Source organism: Vidua chalybeata, chromosome 6 (genome assembly GCF_026979565.1).
Source record: "Vidua chalybeata isolate OUT-0048 chromosome 6, bVidCha1 merged haplotype, whole genome shotgun sequence".
Lineage (NCBI taxonomy): Eukaryota > Metazoa > Chordata > Aves > Passeriformes > Viduidae > Vidua > Vidua chalybeata.
This window is the reverse complement of record NC_071535.1, coordinates 15,389,054-15,411,022: the sequence shown is the minus strand read 5'-3', so window position 1 is coordinate 15,411,022 and position 21,969 is coordinate 15,389,054. Positions and strand designations below refer to the sequence as shown.

The following is a 21,969-nucleotide window of genomic DNA, read 5'->3' as shown; positions in this document are numbered from 1 at the left end:
TGTATGGACTTCTTTCTTTCTTTCTTGCCCCTTCCTTACTATGTTTATGTTTTTTTTTTTTTTTTTTTTTCCTATAGCAGTTGTATTTGTCTTTCTCTTGTTTTAACTGTTTAAGACGTGTGGTTCTGCTGACTGGTGACAGGTGCTGGATTTGTGGTTCTGGAGACTGAAGTTCTTTCTTTATTCACAGAGCAGATACAGCATGGAAAGAGGCTATGCAATGTCCCTGTTTGCCTAAACCCAGATTTGGAGGGACCACCACTGAGAATCAGAGGTTAGTTCAGTGTCTGTTTGACCTGGTCCTCTGCCAAGACTGCCAGGAAGATTTCATGGTTAATACAAAATGGTGCTGAATTCTGTGTTCTGTTCAGCTGTTAAAACCCTCAACTGTCCTGCGGAAAGTAGGCAGAGAGTAGCTCAATCTCATTTCTGTACAAACTCTCCTCCCTCACAGCTGATATACATCCAGACTCTTTTACAGCCCTGCAATGGGGCAGTGACCTACTTTCTTTGCCTAAATCATATTTTTTCCTACTGTTTACTGAACAAGAGAGGACATTTTTGAGTAGTTAAGTCTTACTCCAACATTTTAACATGCATTATGACTGCTTTTAGCATTTGTGTGCTGCAGTGGAACTTACATCTAGAGAATATGACAGTGAAACTTCAAAAGCCATGGCAGACAGACAGATCTTTATCCATCTGAGAGGAGAAGAAAAACCTGGCTACAAAGTCTATATCTATCCCCTGCATTCTGGATGTTTTTCTACATTACTGGAGTGTTCTCGCCTTCCTGAAGTGTCTGCCCATATCCAATGAACCTTGGGGAGCAATTACAAAGTTTGGAACTATGGATGTGAAAGAAATGTTTCCTTCATGTTTCATAAAATGGTTATTTAAAACCTGCCTTATTCTCATTTCACTCCACTTATTATGAGTTCAGAAATTTTGGGAGCTTCTTAGCTTATTTTGCCTGAGAGCTGTTGTCAAATTTGCTTTTCCTGCAGTAACCAGGATTTTGTCATAATAAATTTCATCTAAATCTTACATAGAGAAGCTTCCTCCTGTTTCCATAGTTAAATATTACCAGAGCAGGCTAATGTTGACATTAAATCTGAATCTACAGATTGAAGCAACCAGAAAGAAAATTGGCAATGGATTACTTAAACTGTAATTAGGGAAAGCAGAACTTGGAGAAGTCAAGCGTTTGGTTCTCCCATAATACATAACTTTTCCTAATAAAATAAGCATCTATCAGAAATTAGGTGCACAAAAGTGCCAAGGGCAAAGGGAACCCCATATGTTGGCATGATCACAGTGGCTGTGCTCTCAGCTGAAAAACTCAGCTTTGAAGAATAAAGATACTTTTGAAGATTTTCAATGGAAAGCATTTCTAATTATCAACCCTCCAATGTTCTCAATTCCTTATTAATTATTTCTTCTCTCTGTCCTTTCCTGGTTTATCTCCTGTGACTCTGTTAGGGATAGTATGAATAGATTGATGACCTGGTGTTGAGACATGTGAATTTAATTCCTTCTTCACGTACCTGGTAACTATGGGAAGTTAATTCCCAAAAATGTATGGGAGAATACTACAAATCTTCTGATGTGCAGTCTCATAGCAACTGTAGAATCATCTTCTCTACCTAGTGGATACAATTGCATTCAATTTCCTGGAATTTTTGGTTTATGTTATCTTTTTTCCCCGAGGATTTATCTATTTTAATTGATAGTTCTAGGTAGTTGGAATAATCTGGCAGAAGGAAGGATTGTGCTTATATGTCTTTTTATTGACACAATTTATTTCTTATTTCTAGACATAGTGAAGCCATTATGGCTATTCTTTAAAAGTCTGCTCATCAAGCATTTTTGATTTCTGTTTGATGATTCTTTCCTTTTTTTAATTCTTTCCCTAATTGCCTTAAGGTGCTACAAAATCTAGTTTGCTGTCAGCACCCAGTATAGTCAGTATGTTTGTACCTGCACCAGAAGAATTTGCTGATGACCAGCCCATTCTGATGACTGACAAGTAAGTGGGTTTTTTTCTCTCCTTTCAAAGAACTAGCTGAACTTCAAGTAAAGTGTAGATATACTTGATGCAAATACAGAGTGCATTCTATTACTTATAGTCCATTTTATCTCCATGCTAAGTGGTTTTTTTTTTTTTTTTTTTTACCCCAAGGTAAACATTTTCTAAACACTGCTAGCAAGATGTGTTTTCAATTCAGTAGGATCTGGATGATTGTGCACAGGTGAAATGATGACTCAGGTTATTGTGTGTCCACAGAGGTCAGGGGAAGCACTTTCCATCTTATTTTCAATCAAGGGTTCCTTGTGATCCATCAAAAACCTCTTTTGTCTGAGGGAAGAAAAAAAAGAAGAAAAGAGAAATTCCATTTAAAAATTCCTTTGGGTTTCTGTTGAAATCAGTAGCTGTTGATGTGTCATCATATGTAATCTACATAGCATTTTTAATGCTGATACTCACTGATCCTCAAAGCTTTTGCAAACCTCTATTGTTTGGTTAAAATGCTTGTAAAGGGAATGCTAAACAGAAGTGTACTCATTTAATAGAGAAGTAAAGCAGTCAGCAGGGAGCCATGCATTGATTTGTTCAAAACTTGGGAAGAGAAACCACGAGTTCCTGTGTGTGCTCAGTCCAGTGGACAGACAGACATGCAAGGATGATCACTGGAGAAAGACAGGGCCATTGTGCAGGCTGTGATTGCTAGTGGACCTTATTGTGTGACAAAGTGAAGCATCCCAAGGTTAGTCTGGTCTATGGCACTTCCCTTGGCCATTTCACCAAAGCTCAGGCAGTACCTATTAACATGCAGACCAGCTGAGCTTGACTTCCATGACTTTGTTGGCACATTTTCTTTATGTTCAGTAAAAAAGGCAAGAAAATTGCCCGTTCAATTCCATTAAGTTAAAATCTCAAAATCTGTTGGAGTCATTAGCAACTGATTGATCAAATTAAGGCAGTCTTCTTAGTGGGCTGAGATAAGCCAATTTCCCACATTGGTTTGCCTTTTTCATAGGTTATGAAAGCCTGTCTCATCTCTCCCAAATCTGACATCCCCTTTAGAATTAGACATTTCAGAGCCCTTTCAGACCTTCTTCAGTTGTCTTTGAGCATTTCAGGAAGGATAAGTGACTCAGCAGCAAATCTACCCTGGGAAAGGAGACTTTTCTGACATCTAAGGTTCTGTGCCCCTGAGAGGTCTTTTCATTTATTTCTTAATAGCTGTAGCTGCTGTGGGAACCAATCAGATCATTGTTTTCTAATTGTATAATTTGTTATTCATAATTCATGACTGACAGGAAGGGCAATGTGAAATTGTTCCATCTCTTTAACATCATCTGTGAGTGTCATTGTTTGTGTCTATGGTGCCTGGGCCTTAGCCCAAGCTGCACAAATTGGCTGTGCTCACTTTGCTGAGGGCCAGACTGCTGCTCTTGGATAGTGCAAACTGATACAGTGAGGGAGCTGGGGTACAATTTCCAATGAAGGACCCAAAACAATGCCTACCCTGTGGCCCTCTTTCATTTGTCACTAAAGAAACAGGCAGTGTAGCTAGTGAGAAGTTCTATTAATGTTTGAAAACTATGGACTGTCACTAATTATAGAAAGATCACATTTACATTGTCTTTCTAAATAAATGTGGAATAGAATGTTCTAAGTAATAATACTTTTAAAAGACATAATTAAACACAGATTTATGTATAGTAATGCTTTGTTTGAAATTTGTTAACATCAGGATTAAAAACTTCCTTGCAGGTGCCATGACTGTGGGGCTGTTCTTGAAGAATATGATGAAGAAACACTAGGCCTGGCCATAGTTGTGCTCTCAACCTTCATTCATCTCAGTCCAGACTTGGCTGCTCCTCTGCTGTTGGACATCATGCAGTCTGTAGGAAGGTAAATTCAGGACTTTCCTCTCTTCAACGAGATTGAAAGGATTTTGTGCCTGGAATTTGGTTTATGTAAACTTCAGTATACAAAGGTGTATATTTTAAAACTCTTAAGTGAATAACATCTGGTTCCGTCTTATGTCTTTGTTATTCATAGTTTTCTAAATTTCTTGTGTAACTTCTTCCACTGTCAGTTCAATTTTTGGCAGCTTCTTTGATATTCTCCCCTTTTACCCTCCAAAAGCTGGAAGTTCCAGCTTAGGAATCTCCTCAGCTTGTCCCACTGTAAGCAGTGATGTAAAGAATAAATTCAGATTTTCTACAGTACCCTTATTTATTTACTACCCTGTTTGTTACCTGAACAGCAACTGGTGCAGCAATTGGTGTGATTCTTAATCTTGCTCCTTGAAAGAAAAGAAAATTCTACTGTTAGTTTTTATTCCTCCTGCTAGCTGCTCCTTAAAATGTTTTTTTGTTTGTTTGTTTGTTTTGGTTGTGGTGGTCTTTTTTTTTTTTTTTTTTTTTTTTTTTTTTTTTTTTTTTTTTTTTTTTTTTTGTCCTGCCTCCTAGTGCTTTTTATACCCCATTTGTCAGAATTTATGCTCTTTTCTGCTTTCATTTGAGACAGGACTCAGGACTTCATCTTTTTGAAAGAAGCCTTCTCTTTTCTAATAACCTCCCTTACCTTATTTTCTTCTGCTCTTTTGAAGTCTTTCTTAACAACTGGAGTACCTTGGCCCTGCATTTCCAGTGTAATGCTCATAAACATCTTCTGTGCTTCTTACAAGAATTGCATTCTCTTGGCTCTCTCCTTGTTGCTGCTTTGACACAATTTTTCACTTTAATGTGGCTCTTGCTTTAGAAGTTATGCAGAAATGTGGTCAGCTTTTCTGAACTTTGCTCCTGGAGGAGTGTTGACTCCTTGATATGATCACTCATTAGCATACCTGACGCTCTTCAGGCTTTTCAACCATATTTTGTATGCTAGGTGAAAATTTGCATTGCCTTGTAAGGGCTTCCAAACCAGCTGCTGTGTGAGATGGTCTCTCAGAAAGTCTTTAACATTTGCTACCATTATTTTTCTCTTGTTACTTTTACCCAAAGTGCATGGGATAATTAAGGTGTACCATTACCACTGAATTATTGTGGTTGCTGTCTCAGCCACTTCCACAACTTCTTGCCTCAGAGGTGGGATGGATGTGATGGGGTGTTCCAGAATAAATTTCTGACAGCACTAGACATGCAGAAACATTGCACAGCTCTCCTCCTCCACGTTCTTTTTGGAGGCTAAAGTTCAAACTGCTTGACTGTGGCTTCTGCAGGGGCATGGCTCTCCACAGCCTTGCTTCTCCACTACCTCCCAATTCCATTTAAACACAGCAGCTCTTCAAGTCCTCCATTTCCATTAATTGCAAGGCTGCAGTTCCCCGCTGTCACTGCTAATTAACTCTGATGGAGGCAGAGTTTCTGATCTAGATGGATGCTGCCCATTCTGTGTGATTCTTGTAAATACAGCAGTACTAGAGCCAGAGAGAGGAAATAATTTGGAAGATGAATTATCAAGGGATGAGGGATAAGTGGGCTACCTTTTTCTGTGTTTTGAGGGGGAAATGCTGCATCTTTAGAGTGAGACAGCTGATTGTTTTAGAGCAGCAGATGACAGTGCAACATGGGGTATTCCTGGTAAATGTCCTGTCTTGTTCCTGCTGGTTGCAATTTCTGACAAATTCTAGGTACAATAAGAGTATATGGTAAAATAAGTAGTATATATAAGCAGAGAGGCATTCAGGTGCCTCATATATGTACCTTGCTCTGTCTTTCATCAATAGGTGCCATATATATATAGCTCCAAATACCCATCTAACAGCAAAAGTGAAAATGACTTTTTGCATTTTTATTCTTACTAAAAGAGCTACTACTTTCATGCACAGAAGGGAAAATAAGGAGTTAGGAAGTTCAAGGTGTTTCAGGACCTAAACAACACACAGAAATATTTTCAAAAGTTATTTGGGTACCCACTGGCACAGACAGGCATCTGTTGGGATTTTCAGAAGGGAAAAAAAATTCTGGGTTCAAGTTACTGACGTTAAAGGTTGAAGTGTTTCTAAGACTCTGACATGCATTTAAATTTATGATCTGGTTCCTTAATCAAGATTTTTGACTTGATGATTCTTATTTAACTGATTTCCAGTGAGATTTAGCTTTCCAAGCATTAAAGCTGTATTTGAAAGTTAAATTTAGGCTTGAGTTAGTGAGGAGCTGTGAAAAGCTTAACTTCTGTTCCTAACATGTACAGATTTGAACACATCCATTTCCTGTTCTGCTTTGTGGCCTGCAAAGTGGAGGTGATGATGAGAGTTCATGGCATTTGTGCAATAAAATATTTAGAGTAATAATGATAACTATATACAGACCGTACATTTCGGAAAGTTTCAGATATTCCCAAGTGTTTACTGTAGTTCATGTCAGGTGAAGTTTTTCCAAAGTTGGAAACCTAGTGTTTTGTTTGTCACAAACCCATGATTGCATTATCACATTCAAAAGGAGAGAAAAACATTTGACTTTGATTTCTTTTAGCAGAAAGATTTTACATTATTGTGTTTCTGTACTTCAGTAGATTTTTGAAAATAGATGTCATGTCCATTGGGCATGTGGTTGATCTGATTGCATTCTGCAGAAATCCTTGTGTGCCTTAATGTAAGCTGATGCTACAGTCATTCCAGAATAAAAGCCTGTATTGCTTGATGGTAGCTTCAGACCTTTCTCACCCAGAATTAGCTTTGCACACCAGAAATAATATGTTGTATTTTAGTGTGGATTCCTCTTAACAATACTGGGGTCAGGAACTCTAATGTGGTTTTCTGATTTATGCTAGAACAACTGAAGATAATATAATCTTTAATCCCCTGCACCATCAAGTTAGAGATTATTGCATTGTTGGAAGTACGTTGTGTCCCCAGCTTGTCATGCATAATTCATGAAAATTGACTGAGCTGCCTTAGTGTCCTTTTTGGATTTTATTAGTTGATTAGACAGGAAACTGTCTTCAGAACAGGGTGTGACCAGGGATAAGCAACAGCTAAATCCGGGGTAAAACGATCATTAATCAAAAAAATCCCATTGAAGATCAAATATGAAACAGTGTAGCTCTATGGACTTTTCCACTAATACCATCTGAAATACTGATTTGCAGCAGATTAAATTAAGAATTTTATTTTGTATATAAGGGATGCTTCCAGTGTCTATCTTTGTATTGGCTTTACAGTGTACAGCTTTTTTAGTGGCTTTTGGTATTAAAGGTGTTTTGCTTTGATATTGTAAATCCTGTTTCTATTAATTTATGTGTCCTGCATATTGAAGTGCATGATTTTACTTTAAGATTGTGTTTGGTATTTTCACCACTGAATGCCCATATTTGGCTTTAAAGTCTATATTTATGTACTAAAATAAATGACCTGATTTTTGAGAATACAGTAGTTCTCATCTGACTTTGGAAAAGCTTGTAGGTAATTAGTGGTTTTGAAATTAGGCTAGTTATTTAGATGCCAATATCTGAAACTAGAAGCCTCAATTTAGAGGGCCAAGCAAAAACTTTTTCCTTAGTCTGTGTTGCTGCATTAATCAGAAACTATTCAGTCAGTAGGCAGCTTTTGGCAAACTTTTTTTCTCTCTAAAAAAATTAGTTATCCATAATATGCTGTAGGACAAAGACATTACTTCATTATCTTTGTGCTACTAGAGGGAGGCAAAATTTGTCTTTAGAGCAGTTGAGCATTAGTGAGACTGCAGGACTGAATAGAGTTTATGTCACGAAAACATGATTTTTCTGAATTTAGGTGCTCTTCAGATCTTTATGTTAACATTTTAACTGTTCTCTAAAATTCCTCTGTGTTATTTATTTAAAATGGTACTTTATTGGCTTACTTAAAAATGAAACACAGACACAAAAAAAAAAGCATATGAACTTCAATTTCTTTTTTATTTTTATTCCAGGTTGGCATCAAGTACCAGTTTTTCTAATCAAGCAGAAAGGTACGGTAGCAAAGGATACCTTGACAAAAGTGAAACAATCGATCTAAAGCATCATCTTCCCTGACCCTAAAATCAACTAAATTTAACTTTTAAAAAATGTTATTTTATATTTGTGAGTAAAAGGAAAAACCTGCCCTTTACACTTATTTCAAATATCCTGTATTTTCTGGAGATGAACAGGAGCTCATATTCATATGTGTTAAAGCTGAAAAAATCAGATTCAGATGCTGTTTGGTCTTCACAATTTCAGTGCAGCTTTTTCTAATTGGTTCTGTGTTCAGTATTTGTCTTGATTAACTATCTCCATAAATTCAATCAAGTGAATCCTCCTTGGCCATGGAGAATCCCTGGTAGTGATGCCTCATTATGTTAATCAGATGCTGAATAGGATAAATTCATTTTGTGAAGCTGTAAAGCATGTACAATTTATGAGTAAATAGATAATACTTTGGCTTTTAAAATTAAACCATTCATTTCTGAGTGATTAGGGAGTAATTCATCTTTTGAAGGAAACTGCAAGAGGCAAATGAATATTATAATGTTTTTGTTTACCTGTTGTTCATGTGTTTTATGAAAAGCCAGAAACCTTATTATGTGTCACTGAAATACACAAGGTGAGAGCAGGATTATGTTTCAAATTCAGATGACTCACAAATAAAACTATGTGGAGACTCAGGAAAAATACAGGTATTTATTGAGACAAATACTTTAAGTATGTGTATGTAATTTTTTTATCTATTCATAGTTGAGCTCAAGTCATAAAGCCAACATGCTGTACTTTTTTTCAGGATCAGGACATTTCTGGTTTTGAGTGTCTCACTCAAAACTGAACAATTCCATAATTAAAAAGAATAGCATCATTTTTATTTCCTCATCATTTCCATTTCCTCAAGCATAAAATCGTGCAGTCCCTCCATGTAGTCAGCAATGACAAGTGTTTAATCTGCAATGAAATTTTTGTCTTCTTTTCTCTTCCCTTCTATTTCAGCATGATGATCCCTGGAAATGCTGCAGGTGTGGCCAAGCAGTTCCTCCGTTGTGTGTTCCATCAGCTGGCTCCCAATGGCATCTTCCCTCAGCTCTTCCAGAGCATTATTAAAGGTAATGTGCAATACCTGAGAGCATTTCTGACCCTCAGTTTCCTCTGTATGAACAGCCAGTGCAAAAATGTCATTCAAATTTCAGATGGAAGCTTTTTACGGACCTTAGCTATGTCCCTGATGGACTTCAGTGAGCTGAGTTCCATCGCTGCTCTGAGCCAGCTGTTAGAGGTATGTTGACAATTGGCTATGTTGACAATTGGTTAGTGATGCTAATTTTATTAGCATTATCAGGGTCATTTCTCCTCATTCGAGTTCAAACTTGCTTCATCAAAAACACTGAGTTTTTGTTTTGTCCTCCCTTGAAGTAATTAGGCTGTCCTCACTATTGGTAGTGTGTCCCATTTCTTTGCCAACCATTGCTTTGTGTTTTCAGGAACATTTCTACTCATACATCTCAGTTCTCCCTCTTCATTTTATCTGACGACAGTTTCTCTAAAATATTCCAAAAATCTATTGCCTGCCTTTCACTGACTGCCTTCTATGCAGGTGGCTTATTTCTACTGTATCATTTTTCCTTCTGCTAGAACTAGTCACTTGCATGTATCCTGCTCTCCAAGAGCATGGCAATTGCCTCATACAAGATGTTGGCATCACTGTAAAACTACTCATGTCTTTTCAGGGCTCACCCTAGGACACAAGCCACAAAAGCATACATGGTCTACAGAACATGAATGAACATATCTTCTTTAAAAGTGTCTAAAGGAAAACATGAAAAATCTGCTGCTGAATACTTTGAGTTTTGCTTTTTCTACTGCCATGCCAGTCTAAGCAGATTATGAGTTAGGACTCTGCTTATAATATTTTGGCTCAAAATCTTTCGTCTGTACTTTAGGAACTGCTAGACTAACTTTCACATATACAAATTTCCAGCACAACACTATCATTAACATAATATAAAAAGTATGCAGTATTTGGTTTCAACAAATTAACCTCAGCACTTCCAAATACCGTGTCAGGGACCATTTCTGCATGTGCATGATTGTTCACAGTTCTCGTTTCGTTTCCCAGGGTTTAAACAACAAAAAGAATTTGCCAGCAGGGGGTGCGATGCTACGCTGTTTGGAAAACATTGCCGCCTTTATGGAAGCCTTGCCGATGGATTCCCCCAGCAATCTCTGGACCACAATTAGTAACCAGTTTCAGACCTTCCTTACTAAACTCCCGTGTGTTTTGCCTCTTAAGGTATGATGTGTGAACATCTGAAACAAGCTATATTGCCATTGGTCAGGATGTGCTGAAAATGTGCAGAAACTGTGGATAACCAATCAGAGTGGTTTGTTGTGAATGTTTCGTAATGATTCAGCTGATGTTTCCAGAGGACTGGATTTATTGTATCTCTGATCCATCCCTTTAATTATGTTTTCTGTGGGTAACAACAGCAACTCTGATCAGGGTACTTTTCACTTCTTTCTCCTATGCATTTTCTATGTCCTGTCTCTGTTAGATCAAAATACAGTATTTAGACAATGAAAATTCATCTGGTTTTAACTGTTGAAACTACATAAAACTCTTAAGAAGCAGCAGCACCCAGTTAATTTGCTAAAAGTACACAGTAGTCAGACAGGCAGAGAGAGCTGAGACTTTTGGGACTTGGACCTAGCCTGTTTGGCTGACCAGGTTGTAGTTCTGGTTGTAGTAGAATATTGTCACAGAAACTGAACTGGACTCTGATTTATCAGAGCTCAGAAGACATACAGCAGGATCTCATCTCCTGGTGTGTATATTTCAGCAGACACAGTAAAAAGTTCTGAGTCTTTCCAGTAAACTCCAGTAAAACAAATGGAATTCTGATGCACTTAATCTGTTTCCTATGGTGTGAATGAACCCAGTGATAATTTCTACTATACAAAGCAGTGTTGTTCCGTATCGGCTGAGGGATCCAAAATCTAAATCTATGACTGATAGCATTGTCTTTTAAATTGGTTGTCACCACCTGGCTACATGAATGATATTAAATTGCTTGGCACTATTATGCAATAGTCAGATCTTGAAACATCTTTAGATTTTGGTAAATTGTGGCATTATCCTTCAGCACTTACTAAGACAAACAGGCAATTACCATTCCCTCTGTGTACTAGCTACCCCAATCTGCTGCATCTTATGTAACTGAAATAAATAAAAAGAAATTAATTGGATCTTAGTGGTTCCAACTGCATATCCACCATTCACAGAACCTTTAGGTGGAGGGTTTACTCTGATTTCCCTTCTGTTCATGGGAGGTATTATTAGTGATACAAGAAAAGGAATTGCTTGCCCCTGAACTTTCAATCTCCTGTTCTTTTCTTTAGGGTCGTAGGGAACACTGATATTCTAGATGTTTACAGCAGGGGTGAGGCAAGACAATGTATTGATCCTGAAAAGTCCATTCAGTGCTGTAACCTGTGTGATTTACTTGAAATAAAGATTACATCATAAGGAACAACTTAAGAAATCTGAAACAGCTGCTGCCATGGAACATTCCAATGTTACACGTTGTGAGATGTCTTAATATGTGAGGGAAAATATCATAGTCCAGAACAAAGCACAGACATATAAAATAAGGTTGATGGTATGCACCTATACCCCACTGAGGGAGTATGATTTTGTTCAAGAATAAGCCAGTTTAGAGAAAATAATTAAAAATTAATAATCAGGGATAATTTTTCAGACTTTACTTTTAAGCTATTCCTAGCTGCTACCACTATAAGCAAGATATGTACACAGAAAGGCACTAACTTATTTTCTTTTTCTTTTTGCCTTCAAATATGTTCAGTGTTCTTTAGACTCCAGTTTAAGAATCATGATTTGCTTGCTGAAGATACCTACCACTAGTGCCACCAGGGTAAGTTCCAAGAAGACAAAATTCTATTGCCTCAGATGTAGCCAGCCTGTGCAATTGTATGAATGTGTTCATATCCCCTGGCTAGGAAAGTATTATATATTAGCATAAAATTGTGCAGTCCCATAGTGTTTGGAGAATGATAAGAGCTTTGGAATCTAGGTTACAGTAAAGTGGGGGTAGAATTACATTCTTGTGTGGGTGTGAATGTATGTCTTCTTAAAGATTTGATGTTCTCTTTTTTTTTTTTTTTTCCTCCTCTATTTTTTTCTTTAAAAGAAAGAGTAATGAGTTTCCTTAGACCTTTTTCAGTACAATTCCACTGAAGTCAGTGAGATTTCCCTGCATAAACTATACAGAATCTCTTATAAACACTGTATCACAAGTGAAATTATTTTCTAACTCTTTGTTTCTAACTTGTGACAGAAGCATGAAGGCATATGATACAGCTGCTTGACCAAAACAGTGTGAATCCCAGGCAGATAGCCTCTGAGCTAAAAATAATGCTCTTCCATTCAGGCGTTTCAGAGTTGGAATACTTCTTTGCTTTTTTGGGCAATGAGTTATTGATTTCTGTAACACATGTCATTGCAGAGTCTTCTGGAACCTTTTTCAAAATTACTGAGTTTTGTAATTCAGAATGCTGTCTTCACTCTGGCCTACCTGGTGGAACTCTGTGGTTTGTGCTACCGAGCCTTCACCAAGGTAACAGTGACACTGTCTTTTTCTTCAGGGACAAGTGAAAAATAGGACAAAGTCATGCTTCCCACAAGTAGTATGGAAGTAAAGATGGAATCAGTATCAAGTTTCAGGCATGTCAACAGTTTTAACATAGTTTGGTTAATCAAGTAGTGATCATGGTTCAGTGCCTGTTAATAATGCTAAGTTTTACATTCACAGTAAAGATGCAGATGATGGGAACCAGCTGCAGATGTTGCTCAGAAAAGTATTTTGTTGTGATTTTGTGACTTGGACATTTTTTTTTCATGTTGAGAAGATACCTGGTATTCATGCATCACTTAAAATGTCTGTACAGTCATATCTTTCCTAGTGCACAAGTTTAGCCACTCACACTTGTGAGTAAAAACTTAAATATTCCTGGTAGTGCCTTTTGAGAGCACAGCTGTGAGGGGAGGCAGTAGACAACTAACTAAAATGGAAGACTCCAAGTTAGGAGCTTTCCATCTTAGATCCTGTTCATTCTGTATTGGGTATTTTCCTTTGGCTGTTGCTGTGTAAAAAAGAATGGTATATGTACACTTTTTAAAAGTTTTAAAGATTCCTGGATGAAAGCCATGGTGTACAAGTAACAGTTATTACTTGGGTTCATTTTTGTAGCTATCAGTGAGAAGTTTAACAACAAAAAAGCAATTGAACCCATGGTCATATATACTCCATTACATAACATAGATTGTCAAGGTACTGAGCAAAAAAGTTGCTTTAGCCATTGAGTGCACAGTTTTCCATCCTTGCTACATTTGTCAGAACAGTAATTAATCCTCAGGAAACATTCTGTCATAAGTAGCTACATGATTTTCTATTTTGATAATGTACAACTGGAACATGCATTCTTTGAGTCTTGTTAAGACTTAAAATATCACTGTACAAACAGTGAAGAAGAAATGATAAAAGCAATGACATTCTCATGGAAAAACTGCACCACAAGAAAATAAGAAACATGTTTACAAAATGTAATGGTTTGCAGCATTAAATCGAAATTAATTAACAGTATATTTAATGACAGCAAGCAAGTACTAGCTTTTTGTCTAATTTGAAAGAGAAGAGTTTATACAATGGAATAATCCTGAATACAGAAGAGATTGCCTAGCTTTTGGAATTATTTTGAATTGTATCTATAGTTAAGGCTTTGGGCAAGGCAAAATGAGTAAAATCTTAACTTGAAGTCTAATAGTGGTTTTTTTCATTGAAACAGAAAAGCCTCATTTAAAACTGAAGCAAAGATACCCCTCTTGCATTTGTGGTCTTATCAGAGTGTTTCATGTATCTGCTAAAGCAAATGGTGAACTACAGGAAATTTTTCACTTTCCTCAGGCTCTGCAGTTTCAGAAAAATGTAATTAAAACCATGGTATTAGAAAACCCACCCGTGTTTCTTGCATGCATCCTGGTTGATCTGTTAATGTAGTGAGTACTTAATTGCACACAGGAAGCTTGGATTACAGTGCTTGGTAAAATCTTCTTGATTTAGTTTAATGCAACCTGATGACCCAGAAATGGAAGCATTAGTGAATGTTCTGCATTGTATAGCCACAAAATAGTTAATTTAGTGGAACTCCACACTACATTATCTTTGCTATTTCTGAAAGCTTACCGTAGTTTTGCCTTAAAAGTGTCAAATTAATGACTGCTGTTGGAAAAAACCACCAAATCAGTTATGATGTTTCTCTACAGTGGAAGTCACTGTAGGTAAATAAGAGTATTGTGGTAGAGGACCACATAGAAGTGAATTCCAGAAGGAGTATGATTGTGAGCATTGAAACTATTCAAATGTAATCGCTTGTTTTGCAACTTTGAGTGTGATGACTGGAACAAAATACCATCTTTCAGCTAAGCTGTGGAGGATTCTTGTCTTTTCAAAGAGCAAGCTACTCTGACATGCACTTTGTAGAGGTCAGTGCTGTACAACCACTCCAAAACTTTTACTCCAGCATTTTCCTAATACCCTGTGGCAGGAATATCTGAGTTTCTCTTGTCTTGGAGCCTGAAGACTCAACGTCAATCTGATACTTCCTTGTCCGAGTTTCTGTTCCAGGTTGCGAATTTGTTTTTTTCAGTGCCTTTGGAACTCTCAGTTGAGAGTACCATCTCCTCTGTGGATAGTAATCTTCTTATCTTTAGTTTTCCTTTCAAGTATCTTAAAGTCCTAAATGGACACTTTCTGGCTTTCTTATCTCTTACAGCTGCAGAAGCTTGAACCTAAACTTAGCCTTTTGCTGGTGTTCTGTTGTCCCTTACTAAATAAATGCAGAATGCCACATGATTTTGCTATTGAACCTTTTAAAGAATATTAAGAGGCAGATCTTCAATATTTTTAATTACTGTAGTAGCAGCAGTGATAAAATAAAGATTTTTACTTTATACTGGCTTACATAGCCAGATAGCAATCTCCATTAAAGGTCCAAATTGACTCTTATTACTAAGTTTGGACCCTGAGGTAATACTAGAATTTCAGTAGCTTCATGTTCTCCATATTGACATGTGGTTCATTACAGTTTGAAGGTTGCAAAGCCGTTTTCTGTAGGGATGCATAGACATTTGAGAGAGTTAATTTGGCTAAGCAGTGGCTGAAGTAGTGTATTCTTGACGCTTCTGGTATCTATCTGGTAGATTTATACATGTGGCTCCCGTGGGTGTTACTCTCAAGGGACTATGGCTTTGTGGCAGAATATAAAGTTTATACATATTTATCACCATCAGGATGAGAGGAATAAGTAGACTTGGGTAGGAAGGATACTCTGGGCCACTGACTTATATGTCATTACTGCTGATGTACAGGGCAGGAAGCAAGAGATCAGATGTCAAAAAACCATTTTGCCTGATTTTGCTCAATCTCTCTTCATCACATGTGATTAACAAATGTTAAGAGTTTAGACTGTGAGACAGGAGACTTCTTTGAGAAAGAGGCAGTTACCTGTTGTATTATCCCTAAAGCCAAGAAAAGATGGAATTCATGAAGCCTATGCTTCCTTTCTAGTGTTCTGACAAAGCAATTTTTTATGGCCCAGTTATATCCTGTGTAGCATAGATGTTGGTATGTAAAATAGCTGAATGCTTTTACTTTATTTTACTTACTTTTACTTATTTTACTAAGAATTATGTCTTCCTTCTTTTTCAGTATGTGTAGGCTACTGGACTGGGTTACTGATAGGAACTTCAGTCCATTCTTTGGGGATGTAAATGTCAACTGACTTGAGTGTGGCACTGCATAGTGTCTGTGTCACAAGTCTGGGAAGGCATACGATGGTGGGAAGGGACACGCTTCCTGGGGAATTCTAACAAGTAATCAGGATTTGTTTACACCATGGGTATTATGCACCATTCTGGTTCTCCATTCCCACTCAGAATATTGTAGTGTGAGAGAAAGTTCAGGTAATGATAGAAAGAATGATCAAACGGTTGGAGTTCCACATACAGAACAACTAAGTCAGAGCTCTTTGGTCTGAAAGAGCAGCAACTGATGGGAATGTGAGGGAGGTCTGCAAGGTCCCAAGTGATCCAGACAGGGATAGGTAATTTAATTACTTTCTAGTGTAAAGAAAATACTAAGGAACTAGTCAAAGCAAGTAAAGGGAAGTGATTCTTCAACAGTGACACTTTACCAAGCACCATTTGTGCTAAAGGTTGGCATGAGTCCCAGAGGTCAATGGACAGTTACGTGGAAGAGAAATGCATTGAGAGTTTTGAATTATACAGAAACCACACTGAGCTCAGAAGTTCCCTGAGCTGAAAATAGTTGGTGAAATTATACATGCTTGCCTTGTTGTTATTCTTCCTTTTGCTTCTGCTTCTGGCCTTGTTGGAGATAACTTACTGAAGACATTTGTTCCCATCTGGCCTCTCCTGGGTATTCTTATATTGTATATTTTTTATCAGAGCACCACTCATGCATGTGGAATGTGTGACTTTTGAATATTTGTCCCCTCAGGAAATGGTTTCATAATACAGCTGATTTTGGAGTGTTGATCCTGCAAGTTTAGCTGCCTAGACTGCAGCAGTATAGTCAGACAAGGACAAGGACTGCAGTTTGGGACCCATTCTGTCATCTAAATGTGTCATCTGTCTGCACACTCCATGTAATTGAAGAGGAAACTAGGAGCTTGGAGTACAGTCTCTTGATTCACAGCCTGGTCATAACTTTCATGTCATAACTTCCATGAAATACACACCATTCTGTTGTTTTGGCACCTTCTCTCAAATCAAAGCTTGATACTTAAAATCTGTTTTCATTCAGGGATACGTGGGTGCTGTGGGAGACAGACACTACTGCTGCAAGCTTTGTTAGACAGTATGGCACACAGGCAGTGTGGGGACAGCAGTTCTCTGAAGAGGAGCACTGGTGACTGCTTGGCCAGCTGCAACAAAAGCTCACTCTCACTTTCAGCTTCTCCTGTGTGCAGCTGGAGGTGGCCTTCAAATTGTCTCTCACTAATTAACCTCATAAAACTTCTCTGAGGAAGAGACAAATAATCCCATTTTCCAGATTTTGTGGAGAAACTAAGGCCCTGACTGAGTAGAATTTTTCACAAATTTAAGTGAGCAGGCAAGTGCATGGGATTTACAAGATGCAGGATACCAGGTTTTAGATTTTAAGCACACTTTGGATATGCTCTCATTATTAGACCATTTATTTCATCTCTGATGGTTGTCTGAAATAGAGCACAGCGCTCCTGCTTATCAAAATTCTAGAGTTGCTGTGGTTAGTAGCAGGCTATAGATTTGTTTCATGTTTTTATCTTATTGTCTAAAGTTGGAGAATGTCAAAGTAAGATGTATAACAAGGCCATCTTATCTCTTGTACTCCTTGCTGACTCAGCCCTACAACTCTATTCTTAGACTTCTGTGTTCTAATCTCCACTGGCTGATTTCCCCCTATGTTTTAAAGAGTTTCTGTTGTAGCAGCTGTAGCCAAGACTTTTTATTGTGGAAGTGGAAAAGTACTGCCAGTCTAATGAGTGGAAATAGATGTTCCAAGCAGCTGTAGTGGAGGCACTCTTTTTTTAAAGGGGAATAACAACAGAAAAAGAGTATGGTGAAATATAGACTGGTTTTGGCAGCTCCAGTGAAAGTATAATGCTAAATACTATGCCAGTTTTGTTCTTCTGTGTCATTTCTTACTGCTTTCTTCTTTTCTCTTTTCATGGGACTACTTAATAAAAGCTGTGTTTGCATACCTGGGTTTTATAACTATTTTATAAAATCTGTCTGTACTTCATGTGTGAAATACTAAATCTTGGATATAATGTCTGATAAAACAGCAAAGAAAAATCACCTTCGTTGATGTCTGTTCATTAGGTCTGTAGAATTATATAAATTATGAGTGATGTTGGCTTTTTTTTTTAGACAGCAGAAACTGGTACATTTTGTAATTTTGTTATTCTCAAACTTATATAAAAAGTATCTTTATTGTTTACTAGTGGCTGTCAGTGAATACCAGGACATTCATAATTCTGTGTTTTTTTGTTGCAGGAAAGGGACAAATTCTACTTGACACGCTGTGTTATATTGGAGTTACTGCAAGCACTCAAGTTAAAGTCGCCCTTACCAGACATGAATCTGCTGCTGTTGGTGCAGGTACAGGAAATTCTGACGTAATTCTCACACTGATCCTGTCTTAGCCCAGAGTGGGAGTGGGGCAGAGGCTGAAGAACTGAGTCCAACATGGTTACAGAAAGTACCAGCAATGTCTGGGGAAGCAAGAACTTTTAAAATCCAAGTCCAGTTGCATTTGTATGCATTGGTGCATAGATTTAGGCTCCTACATTAAAATTTAAGAAACTAAATTTGGAATCCAAATTTCTCATAATGATAATGACGTGTGCATCAGTGCTGATGTATTGAAGATCACAGAATATATCTTGAGTTGGAAGGGACCCATAAGGGGTCTCATTGTTTACAATGAGGTAACAATGATATGTTAGGAACTTAAATTTGAAACTTAAAATTATAGGGGACCACATAACAGCACTTTATAAGGTCTAGGTGAGGATCCCTCATAATGCTTCCAGCATCACAGCTCTATTCACTCTTTCCCTTCCCATGATGGGTCAAAACTTCATGTAGCTTACTATGAACTCATTTTCTTTTGAATACTGGTACACTACTCATAGTAAGTAAGTGATTGCCAGTTGACAGAGAAATAATACTGACAAATGAAATAATAAGTCAGTTAGGATAACCCTGAAAACAATTCTTATGCCATCAGTGTTAGGGGAAGAAGTTGGGAAGAGAAGAATAACACATGGATTTTTTATTTTGATGCTTAAGGGTTGTTTTTTAAAATCCATTTCAATTAAAAAGCACAAGTTTGTATTTTTTTTGGTTGTTAATTATTATTAAACTCAAACTTACTTTTTTCAGTCCCAGTCAATACCATCAAATAACAACCACCAACTTCTTTCTGTCTTATGGCTGCAGTGAGGCACCTTGATACCATGTACATTGGTTTTTGTTGATTTGAACCAATTTTTCCTGTGTTACAGAATAAAGCAATTATTCTGCATTACTCCTATAGTTCAGTCCTGTGGCTACCCCAAAGCATGACAATCCCCTTGTCTAGTCCTTCCTGAATGTGTCATTGGAGAATGCAAACAGGCCATGTCAATTTTAGCAGTGGGGTTTAACTGATTTATGCTTGTGCTTCATATTGAGTCAATTGCCTGAGGGACTCAGTAAGCAAAACTCTCTCTTACATTACCTTACCTCGTAGAGATAAAATGGTGTTTGCTTGGGTTTTCATCCTAGCACTGCTCCCATATGCTGTATTCACTTTGGGATGTATTCATACCTTACACAACAGCATCTAATGTGGATATAAATGTCTTTTATGATGTCTCTCTTTCAGAGGCTGATGAAGTGATTCATATTTCCTGCTATCCAAAGCAGCCAAATTCTGTTTTTATGCAGTCAGTGGTGAAGAATAGGGGTTGTATTCAGACCATCTGCCATAGATGCCTACTGGAGGCATGATGACTGCTTCTCCCATTGACTGTAAATTGGCAGCTCTCAGTAGTATGTGGTCTGAATCACTCAACAGCCTCTGGAATTGCAATACCATAGTAACCACTAAGCCCATCTTAAGCACCACTGTAATGTAAGAAATTTAAATAAAATCTACCAGTAAAAATGCATATGTCTCTTATTTTTTAAATATTCTCTGGTGCCATTAATAGAATTAAGGGATTGGTTCACCTCTTTACCACACAAAGCCACTACGATATTAATTCAAATTATATGCTTTTGAATGAATAAAGACATAGCAGAGTTAACACAGCACCAAACAGAAATGGTTTTAATTTCCAACAGTCATGTCTCCATGGACATGTTAGCCTGTATGCAAGATTCTATACAGACAGTGCACACAGAATACAGAGATTCTGTCAAACTGTTCCAGATAACAAAGGAGCTATGAGCACTTTAATTTAATGATAGATCAGTCGTGGGCTGACTAACAAAGGAGTTCCTAGAAAGGTACATTTGACACCCACGTTTATCCAGGTTACATAGTGCCATCAGTGTCACTGGTGACATTAAGGCTAAGATGAGAGTTAACTTTGTCCCACTTTACAAAGAATGAGAATTTTTAACCAGATCACTCCAATCTTTGCATAGGAGTTGTGGATGATAAAGGGTACAGAAAGACTGTCTTCTTGATTTGTCCTAGCAAATGAAAGCCATCATGTACATGCTGCTGTTCCATGGGTTTCCATAGGAACTGCTTCTTCACACAGCATTTTGTTTCCCAGTACTTTTTTCCTACTCACATTTCATCTTCAGGATTTCCATTGACTTCAAATTGTACTGGTGTCTCTTTAGAATTTGCTTGTTCAGTCAGTCTCTAAGATTCAGTTTACCTGATCTGTTTTATTGTAAAGCTTGTGGAAGTTTAAGAGTAAATTCTAGGGATGTAAAGGATATTTTGAAATACTTTCATGAAGAGCAGTCAGTTATTGAGAGTTCTGCTAACATATATGCATTGGACACCCATAAAATATGGTAGTCAATATCTGTCTCAGTTTGTGAAAGTACTATGGTATCAATTAATTTTTAATCAGAAGGAAGATTAAGGCTTAAACCTTAGTTGACAGTTATTTTCTGTCTGTTCTTTCTTAGAAAGTTACATTGCATCACTATGGACAAACATGGTTCAAGTGCAGATATAATGTTAGGACAAGAAGTTGTAGGAGCCAGCAAATCATTTGCAGGGTGTCCAATGCATTATTGAAATTTATAGTAATTAAATAACAGCATTAGCAAGTTTAATGTATGAATGATGTGGACATTGGAGATTTTAGGCCAAGGGATTTGGAAACAAAAAGAAACAAGAAAAAGGATAAAATGAAAGCATAAGAAAAGCAATGAGAGATATTCTATTGTAATAGCATGACATTGACCATGTCTCAGAAACAGCTTGTTTATGTAGTATTGTGCAGAAGTTATACCACACCATATTAGTATGTTGTCAACTTCTATACTCTTCATATAAAATATGGCATCCTGCCTTATCCTTCTCTATCATGGTTCACTCTATAATGAGAGGAAAGAAATGGAAGAAATGGCAAATATATATTTTTTAATAAAGAAAGTCTGATTTGTTACACAATATTCTTCAAACTGCTTCTGCATAGCATATGTGTTAATTAAGCACATTAAAGTCAGATTTTTTTTTCAATAATTTTATCTCATTTATAATAGGGAGTTAAGTAGGTTGTTTATAAAGAAAGAGATCTCTAAAGGCAAATTACTATGAATAAAAGCAAGAAGAGATCTGAACAGATTTTAATGAAATAATGAATAAATTATTAGTGTCTTCAGGTTCCTCAAAAAATAACTTGTCTTTAATTTCTTCTTAGTTTGTTTGTGCAGATGCTGGAACAAAACTAGCTGAGTCAACAATCCTACATAAACAGATGATTGCCTCAATGCCTGGAGTAAGTACTGAACCAAAGTCCATTTCTTAGTTCTGTTGTCCTGATTTTTTAAAAAAATACATCTTCTTCAGCTTGCTTTGCTTCATTTTAATGCTCTTTCCTTTTCATTTCTCCTCTGATTGGCAAGATGGATTACAGGCAGAGGTTGAGATGCTTCATTATTTTTATTAACAGTGGAAAACTTTCTGAATTTGATGTTGCTTCCCTTGCTTTCACTGATAACCTTTAGTCATATAACTGACTTCAGTGGAGCGTGTGCTCAAAAAGACAAATCAAAGATCTGCAATTCTCAGTGGGGAGCAGACCAGCTGAATGCATAAAAATGGTAGCAGGATGGAAAGCTACAAGCCATTGCCTCCATTCTCATAAAAGATTATCTGATTAAAGAAGGGAGTTAATGGTATTTTTCTAGTAATGTGTAAGTCATTCATCTG

At 37.2% G+C, this 21,969-nt stretch overlaps 1 protein-coding gene across 3 annotated transcripts in view; it reads left to right on the top strand.

Moving 5' to 3' along the window:
- Positions 1-21,969, top strand: part of UNC79 (unc-79 homolog, NALCN channel complex subunit) — a 106,024-nt gene that overhangs the window by 67,450 nt on the left and 16,605 nt on the right. For all 3 annotated transcript variants that reach the window (XM_053946412.1, XM_053946411.1, XM_053946413.1), the window contains 11 exons: positions 191-274; positions 1,927-2,029; positions 3,782-3,922; positions 7,909-7,947; positions 8,936-9,048; positions 9,133-9,218; positions 10,059-10,232; positions 11,803-11,871; positions 12,463-12,573; positions 18,075-18,179; positions 21,458-21,535. In XM_053946412.1, the coding sequence (XP_053802387.1) occupies positions 191-274; positions 1,927-2,029; positions 3,782-3,922; positions 7,909-7,947; positions 8,936-9,048; positions 9,133-9,218; positions 10,059-10,232; positions 11,803-11,871; positions 12,463-12,573; positions 18,075-18,179; positions 21,458-21,535 (1,103 nt within the window). The remainder of the gene's footprint in view (positions 1-190; positions 275-1,926; positions 2,030-3,781; positions 3,923-7,908; positions 7,948-8,935; positions 9,049-9,132; positions 9,219-10,058; positions 10,233-11,802; positions 11,872-12,462; positions 12,574-18,074; positions 18,180-21,457; positions 21,536-21,969) is intronic.